This window comes from Gavialis gangeticus, unplaced genomic scaffold (assembly GCF_001723915.1).
Source record: "Gavialis gangeticus isolate Ggan-Ray unplaced genomic scaffold, GavGan_comp1, whole genome shotgun sequence".
In the NCBI taxonomy this organism is placed as follows: domain Eukaryota; kingdom Metazoa; phylum Chordata; order Crocodylia; family Gavialidae; genus Gavialis; species Gavialis gangeticus.
In genome coordinates this window covers 7,896,007-7,905,277 of record NW_017729018.1, presented here as the reverse complement: position 1 = coordinate 7,905,277, position 9,271 = coordinate 7,896,007, and the positions used below count along the sequence as shown (strand labels likewise).

General features: G+C 42.4%; 1 protein-coding gene across 4 annotated transcripts in view; it reads left to right on the top strand.

Moving 5' to 3' along the window:
- Nucleotides 1–9,271, top strand: part of ACSBG2 (acyl-CoA synthetase bubblegum family member 2) — a 26,181-nt gene that overhangs the window by 485 nt on the left and 16,425 nt on the right. For 2 of the 4 annotated variants that reach the window (XM_019513367.1, XM_019513368.1), the window contains exon 2: nt 7,095–7,226. In XM_019513367.1, coding sequence (XP_019368912.1) covers nt 7,102–7,226 — 125 coding nt within the window. In that variant the 5' untranslated portion in view covers nt 7,095–7,101. Of the gene's footprint in view, nt 1–6,706; nt 6,801–7,094; nt 7,227–9,271 lie in introns of those variants that run through there. The other 2 variants (XM_019513365.1, XM_019513366.1) reach the window with 2 other exon arrangements.

Here is a 9,271-nt window from a genome sequence, read left to right as displayed (position 1 = left end):
CCTTTATTGCTTGTCTTCATCCTTGTTCCTTAGATATTCATGGGGGGGGTGTGCGTGTGTCCCAGTGCCGTTATTGCTTATATTCCCAGTTTCTTCCAAGCTAATCTAGACCCATTATAAGCTCCTTATGAATGAAGTGCACATCCTAAAGAGAGAGGATTTCACGAGCTATGTGTACGTACTAATTAACAGGTAATATAATATCCCGCATGAAGTACAGAGCCCCAAATGAAGCTCTGATGTGGATGGGATGTTACTTTCCGTATGAATTGGTACGTGGGTGCAGCTCGTGAAATTGTCTGTCTCTCTCTTTGGGATGTGTAATTCATTGATTTACAAGCTTTTATTGGGTCTAGGTTAGCTGTGGAAAAAGGAACCAACTTCAGCCTCGTGCTGTCATGGGGGTCAGGGATGGTTTTGGGTGGTGCCCAAAACACCTGCCTGGCACGGCAGCATCCGCGTGCCAGAGCTGCGAGGGGCAGATCTGGATGGTGGCAGCTCAGCAGCCCTTTCCCTGCAGAGCTGGACACGGGCACGGGTGAACCGAGTGACTGCCAGGGGCCCGGACAGAAAGGAAATGAAAATAAAAAAAGAAATGACTGTTGCATTACAATTACATTTGCAGCAAAAAAAAAAAAGGAAAATTTGCAGTTGCATCATTCTCTCTCATTTATCATTATCTCTGGTGATGGGAGGCCTGATAGTAAAAATCTGTTAGGAGTCCAGGTATGGTGCTGCTTCCCTGCTGTGCACCCCAAGGCACATGTGCCATGCAAAATGACTTCACGTGTCACCTGCTGGCACCTGTGCTGGGGGTTGCCTACCTATAACATCAGAATGGAAATGATGCTAGTTAATGCTCTGCGGTTGTGAGGTTTGCATGCGTCTTTCTCCAGTAGGACTGCGGATCAAAACTGCCAGTAGGAAAGGAGAAAAAAAAAGCTTTTTCCTGTGGAAAAAGCTGGTCGGTAGTACTTGACGCTTGCATCACTGGTACTAAACAAACCGGCTTATCTTTGTTTCCACATATGAATAACATGGGCTGCCTCTGCTGTCTGCACTTCCAATAGGTTAATGTGCTATAGTAACCCCGAGCCTGCTTATTCATTCAGTGTCTGGAGACGTCACCTGATGAAATGAGCTGTACCCTGTCTATTGGCTGAAACGATATGGTTACACTTGCCTGACTGTGCGGAGGGAGCCTGCGGTAGTAGGAATAAAATGGGTGGCATTTGCACAAGGTCTCAAAGCACGAGGAGGGCTTCTAAAACATCCCTTGTGCGCTGAATGTGTCATGTGAGGCTTTTATACTCTGTGCCACCAGCAGCTACATACAAATGTCACGTAGGAACGCTCCAGAGATGTGTACAGCTTGATCTAGCTCGGGGTTCCCAGCCTTTCTCAACGTGGATCTAATTTTAATGGCTAACTGTAGTGTCAGGCAGCCTGTTTGCATTTGTGTGGACCCCCTGCTTGCTGGAAGCTATCTTGGTTTCCATCTAGCAAGTACAGAAACGAAGTACAGTGACTTAGCAAACGGATACTAACGGGGTTGGAAATTGCAGTTTCAGAGGGCTAGTGAACCACAGAGGGTCAGTGGACCACAAAGCTGATTAGCTTATTTGCAGCAGAACAGACCTGTAGATTGAAGCCACACCTAGAGCTAAAGCAGAACAAGGGGTTGGTCTGTTCAGTATGCGGCCATGCTGCAGCTGAAGGTTAAAGTGTGAGAGTTTGTGTGTTGCTGGTAACTGCAACAGGAAGCTAAGTCTCTATTTGATCAATGCCTGCCATAAATTCTGCCCTGTTTCACTTTATAGTGTGCAGCAAACTTTGTACTGAAGTGCTTAAATGTATCTGTACAACCTGCTTTTGGAGGAGTCTGGGACAGAACAAGAAAAACCCCCAGCTGCTAAAATTGCTGGTTCAGATGATAAATTAGAAATTGTGGTATTGAGAAAGGTGTGACATTGGACTAACTTTTCTGGAGTGGAGTTGAGGGTACACTTCTAACTTTCCTGTGGAGCATTTTTGGGAAGGGGCAGGGGAGATGGGGAATGACAGCTAGCTGTTCCCTATATCTTAAAACTTTTTGCTTTAAACTGTTATGGGGAACGCCCTGTTTCTTTTAAGGTATTCTGTTGTTTTTTAACACTAAAAGGGAGCCAGAAGCCTCATAAGGTTGTTTATTTTTAAATGTTTTTTTTTAAAAAAACAAGTGTTGGGCATCTTGCCACATGGTGTTCCCTTTTTAAGCTTTTCCCTATTTCTAAAATTACACTTTCTGGTTAACTATGAGGGGGGAATTCCCCTCCACAAACAATTTGGCTACTACATGGGCAGATTCAGTTCAAGTTTCCTTGTGCTGTCAGATCTTCAAATTGAAAGCAAACGTTTAAGTGAAGCTGCACTTCTAAGGGATTTTGTTTTAAAATACCCCAATACAGACAGGATCTTCATACTTCTCCAGAAGTGAAGACACGGTCTACTCTGCAGTCACTTGACAGCTAATAATATCGGCCTGCTAATGAGGGCCATTTCCTGTTCCAAATGCAGAAAGATAAGTATTCTTGGTTTAAAGCAAAACGGACTCCAGTTACCCATTTTTAACTGTTATAACAAAACTGGAAATAACCAAATGCAGCTTAATTAATACATTACTTTGAAACACACTCTCTCTGGATAGTAGTTGTGATGAAGTGCAAAAGCTCTACTTTTAGGCATGCAACTCCAACGAGTTTGTGTTATGATCGCTAACAGTCCCACACAACTTGAAGCTTGAAGCGTGTGTGGTCTCCCTTCCTGGACTCTCGGCTGTACCTGATGAATGGCCATATTGGAACATGACCTTCACTAGACTCTCATTGTTATAAGTGACTTATCCCAGGCTAAGTACTAGCAAGGTGAACTTTCAGAGAAAGCAAACAATTTGTCACTTAAAAAAAAAAATTGAGTTGGTCTAATAAAAGATATCACCTCTACCATGAGTCCTGACTGCTTTTTTGTTGTTGTTAAAAATGAAGCATTTATTGGGCTGCTGCCCTAGACTATGAAAAGTTGAGCAACAAGGACTGGGCAACACTTTTCTTTGTCTTGCACATCCTCAGAGAAATGGTTGCCAAATTGCCAGTTCTGGAAATTCTGGCAGAGTGGATCAATGTAACGGTCCCTTACAAAGGGGTTTGCACAATGAAAAGATTACACCCTGTAGGATGTGGCACAACTTCCTGAACAGAAAGATGCATCATTAAGCAGTGAATTAGGTTGGCAGAGGAAGGGTCCCTGCTATCAAATATTGGGATAGGAAATGGCCTTGTTTCACTAGCTTGCCTGGTCCCCAGATTGGGGTAACAGGTTCATTTAAAAGACAGTTCTACCCTTTTCTTTCTGGTGCCTCTCAGTTGCATAAGTGCTTTCTGTACTTAAACACAAGTTAGCTCTGCTTTTCAGATGGAGAGTCTTGGAGCACAGGTTACAGACTTATTGACTAGCTCAAACCTCTGACCCATTTCTTGGATGGCTATCCAAAAACATCAAAACCTGGAAGTAGTATTTCTAGGAGAGACTTGGTGTAGCATGTCCATTTAAAAAAAGGATCTGCCAATAATTGCATGCATCGGAAAAAAGAACGTGAGTTAGGTCTGCATATCTTGCAGCTTTCATGACCTTTGTGCTCAACCTAATCTTTGGTAAACTCTTTCAGCCATATTTATTGTGCTTTAAGCTACTTATCAACTAACCTGCTGAGTGCATCCCATAGGATGCGAAAGAGGTGCAGCCTGTTTTGAAGAAAGTGTGTTTCCCTTTCTGATAAACTGCTGGAGGGGAGGGAAAAACAAATGCGAGCTGAGGAGCAACATATTCTTATGAATACCACAGGAGATCATTTAAGGTACTAAAGGGATAACAGGAGCTTTTAATTGATACAATGCATAAAAGCAATATAATGTAAAGATATTTTAAGAGTAGATCTTGAGTTGGCTTTCATTATTCTGCTGAACAGGAGAGTTTAGTCCTAACACTATAAAATAAAACCAAATTTTCTCCATCCTGTAAAGATTGCTGCGTCATGACAAAGGGTGAACAAAAAAACCTCACAGAAGGCATATCAAGGCAAGTGCAGTAATGGTTACACTTCCTATTTGTACACCACTCTACAGTAAGTGGTGGTAGATGAAGAGGGGAAATTTGCCCCCCCAAGATAAGCAGGCTTTCCTTCCTCTTGGGTCCTGTTCAAGAGCTGCTTCACTTCCTCCAATTCACAAGCTCTTTGTACAAGGAGACTTAGAAGCGGATATGTGGTAGGGTTTATTCTACTCCTATGAAACTTGTGGCTTATAAAGGTACAGTTTGCCTCTGACGCATCAGAGTTAATTACCAAATTAATCAACTTTGACTTGTTCAACTCCCTCTTTTGTTCAAATAGTACACTCTGAAATGTTTTTAGTGAAATATTAACAGTAATAACATTCCAGTGCCTAAAAATAATGACCCTTAGCTTAGTCTTGGCCAAGAAAAGTTAAAGTCGCTCACTGCAAGTATCTGATATAGCTGCTAATCAAAGTCTTAAACTACCCAGGAATGAGGAAAATTTCTGCTTCAGCACTGACAACTGACCGGGTCATTGTACGGGATTTTTGATGTTCTGTTAAACAAACGTACTGGCTAAAAACCGGCAGGTTAGTTAGTTAGTTAGTTAGTTAAAATGTTTTAACAGCCACCTCTTAAATGGAATAAAGCCAGAGATCTTAAATTTTTAATGCATACACCTAATCAGGGGTAGCCAAGTTCCCTTATAGAAATGATTTATTTACCAATGGTTGCACTGTTTGCCAATGACTGCCCTTGATACACTAGCTATGGTGACTTTCTATGAGCAACATATTGTTGATGGACAAACAAATGAGGTCTAGTTTATTTTCAAGACTCTTGCAGCTAGAAAGAAATGTATTAAGCTTTTGGAACCAGGACCAATTTTTTTTGTACTGCACCAGCACATTTGTCCTTGTCCAAGAACAGTAGCAGTATAGGAGTAAAAATGACTAGTCCCGGATACTGGATCCTTGGCATTCTGCTACTTCTAATCTAAATGTTGCATGTGAACACTTGCTGCTTGTCTTGTAATCACTAGATCTCTAACTTGTTAATGAATCCACCCATTTATTATTTTGTGAACAAGTGACAAGGCTCTTTTCTGAAGATATTATGTAGTGAGGGAAATGCATAACTTGGTGAAGCTCATTATGGCTGAGACCTTTGCAAGATGTTTTATTGGAATGCTTGGGTTCCATTTCAACGTTGTGCCTATAGACTGGGATTTCCAATTGGGCTTGAGGATGGTCAGACTTGGGGGGGGGGGGGAATTTGTCCCTCCTTTCGTGAAGAAAGGAACTTGTATTCAAGCAGGAGATGTGGTCTAGAAATGTAGCTGATATCTAGGATTGCTGGCAAAGTAGGTTCCCTTACAGGGGGAACAACTGTGAAAGCCATGCTACAGAAAGGCTCATTCATTGACCGTCCTTCTCCCCTTACCTCCGTCAATGATGTAATGATTGCTGTGACTGGAAGACAGAAATAACTGGGGGGGGGGAGGGAAGGAGAATTGGCTGCTGGTGCACAAAGCCAGCAGATTTTAATATTTTTTTGGGAAAAAATTGTGTGCTAGGTCAAACTAGCCAGATCAGTTCCAAATCTTTTGAGTCATTCAAAAACCATATGTGGCCCTACTACCAGTAAGGATCCTCCACCCTTCAGCTTGGGGCTTTGGATGCTTCCAAATCCATTGGCAAACATCCTATGTGCCTGGAGGCTTGGAGTTCAGATACCCCCTGAGTTTTGCTTGCCCTTGGCCAATGGCTACAGGGGCAAGTAGGGAGGAGTCGCACGTTTCCATAAAGTCGGTGTGTAGCCGAGTTCCTCCCACTAGGAAGCGCAACTATGCGGCTCTTGTAGCAGATCGTACAATTATTTCTAAAGGTGTTCTGAGAGCCACACTGCTGTGGAGCTCCTCCTACCCTCTTCTTAGGCTTTTTTTCAATGGCACATGCTTCATTAATATCTAGTCCTTTCTTGTGACGGGCCAGATAAATGTGCTTTTTGCTAGTGGTGGCACATTGCATTGCAATTTTAAAATGATCCAGTGTCTCGCATGGGTACAAAATACAACAGTGATCTTTCCAAAGGTGGTGCATGTCCATTTTCCTAAGTATTTGGGGGATGCATCTTATCGAGGCAAACTAGCCCAACACCCCACTCGTTTGTATTGGTCAGCGCACCGCTTGAGTAAAAATGGCACTTCGAGCATTAGGAAAGGTCTATTTAAATGCTGAGACCAAATATTCAAATAGCTACCAATCACTGACCTTCTGAAACCCTTTCAACGTAATGTAACCCAGGGTTTTTAAAAAAGTAAAGTGGACTTAGTGTGAGAACAAATACAACTGTGTGTACAGCTCTCCCTGGGTTACAACAGCTCTGGGCTGTGACTGTCTTGCAGCTGTTGTGGATGTGTTCCAGGCAGGAAAAAGGAAACGGCAACCATCCAGCATCCTCTAAGGAACTAATTGAGCATGCTGGTATTGCAGGGGCAGGAGGAACAAACACATGACCAGAGCCTCCATATAAGGAGAAAAGTGTGGGGTGACGGGCTACTTCCAATTGCAAGGCAGAGAACACATGACATAAGATGCTACACATCCTCCTGGTGAGCGCTAGTTTAAAAATGAGGGATGCTGAACACATGTGGTCATACAGAAATATTACAAAGGAAAAGGATTGCACAAAGGCAGAGACGATGCACTGTAAGATTTTGCTCTGAAATCGTAACGGTTTTTTTTTGGCTTGAGCTAAAGTTTCATATTTCCTATGACTTCCTATGACCGCTTCAAAACTGTAGATTACAACTGAAAATGAATCCATATAATCTAGAAAGTCTGAAATCTTAGACTCGACTGCATCCTAGGACTGAACTGGATAATTGTATGGTATTGTGGTGTTGATAAACTTCAGTGGTGGCTTTTTGTTAATTAGTTGGTTCAGATAACTATATTGAGAACGGACTTTTGAAGGTGTTTTTTCATTTTAATGTCTATTATAGGGACAATGCTGCCGGATCTGGAGACAAGAGGAGCGTTTGGAGATTCAGCCACACAGGCTTGCTTAAAGCCAGATATTCGTGTGCCTTGTGAGGTGTCTGTGGATGATGTGCTAGTGAACTCTTCAGCTGGGTTTGTCCAATTTTTAAGACTTTCTCTATTTTCAACTGTGGGGCTATTCACCTAGAGTATCTTGGAGTGGGGGGAGGCAGGGATGGGCTGCTATAGAAATTAATCTGTCACGCTAAACTAGCAGGCTTGTATCGAATTTTACAAGATTTCAAATTTCTGCTACTGCTTCCAAAATAATATTGGCTACACGTTTTCCCTGCCCCCCCCCCCCACCATGAGAGACAGTGGAATAGTAATTGTATACATGAGCGCTTTAGAGAATGCTGTTCCTGATATAGGACATAACCATGTGTTTGGTATATGACTGAAGTACAAACTTGAGTGTTCTGCTAAGTGAGAATAATCTTGTCTATAAAACTGTCGCCAACTACATGCCTGTTTGGAATTTGCGTAGCTTTCCGGTATGAACTATTGGCTTAATCTACCCAAGGGCAGATTTTCAGCTCAAACCATAATGAAGTAAAACTGATGCATAATAAATGAGGTTAGGGTTGAGCCATGTTACTTTTAAGCCTATAGGAAAACTGAAAAACCGAAGTGTTTTTTGTTGTTAGATATCCAAATCTATCAGAAATTCCATGGGATTTGAGCTCTGAACTATCCAGAGACCCTTGGGATAAAACAAAAGGAAAGTATATCAGGGCTTACTCTTGGGTTCTCCAATGTTTGCCTGCTTGCAGAAGCAGTAAAGAGTGCAAGTAATCTGCTAACCCCCTTGCAATAAATATAAAACCATATATGAAATCAGTTAATTTGACTGACAGCACTATCACGACACTCCCCTGGCCTGTTAATAGACTAGATCAGTGGTCTCCAAACTCTATTGATGGCGCACCCCTATCAGTAAAAAAAAAAAAAAATTTGAGCATGCACCCCCAATATATGTATATTTATATAAACAGAAGTTCTAATATTTTCTTCCCGCACCCCAGTGGATCGTCTTGTGCACCCCACTTTGGAGACCGCTGGACTAGATTATACCCCTTAGAAATACTGCAATACTGCTCCTCTCATCTTCCTTTTTTTTTTTGATGCTGTTTTTCAAGCTTCAGTAAAAGTGGCCAGGTCTGGCTATTCAGTGTGGCTGCACATCCGGTTTTGATATGACAAGCATCCTCCCCTTCAATCTATTGCTACCCATTGCCAAATCAAATAGTGAAAAACATGGATTTCAGCAACATCTTGCTGACCCTTGGGTTATATGTTTGGGAGTACAACACTCTTCAATCTTTCTGCCTAAAACACAGGTTCCAATGCAAAAGGAATTCTTAATTATTCAGTTTTCCTGCCAGGTGGGCAGAAGCTTGAAGCAGTGCTATGAAAAGCTTTTCTAACTGGCTGGTAGTAGCAGACAGTTAACACTCAGCAGGAGTGTTTACACGAGACATATACAGTTGTCCAATTAGCTCTGCAGTAAACATCTTGGCATCTATACATGCAGTGCTATTACAACAGAGTAAAATGATTAACTCTGGTGTAGGTTATTACTTGTGTTTACAAGTAATATCCTGCAGCGGACTATTTTTACTCTGCAGCAACGCGCATGTAGATGCTGTTGGGGCATGAGGGTGCTTCAGTGTGAGGGGTGCCTGCCAATCAGCCCTGCACTGAAGCACCCTTGTGGCCCAGCCAGCCCCTGCACAGCACGTTGAGCTGGATAGGAGTAGCCCTGGGCTGGCAGGCTGACCCCCCCCAGGGTCCCCTGCCAGCTGAGGCTGCTCTGCCCCAGCTCAGCATGCTGTGGTCGTTGGTTCATGTTCAAATGCAGCACCCAGGACCAATAAACCCTGGTGTGATATGCACTGGAGTTTCCTGTTGCGCATTAATAGCATGTGTAGATGTGCCCACTAACTTGCAAAGCAAGCAAAAAAGCTTTGATAATCTGCTTCTGGACTGCAGATCAAGTGAGTAAAATCAACCTTTTGTTTTACTAAATACTATTCAAAATAGCATCTCAACACAACTGTAGTGGCCTGAAAGACTTAATATTCCCTCTGCTCTGAATCATGTCATACCAGTCTCAATAAAAAAAAAAAAAAAAAAAA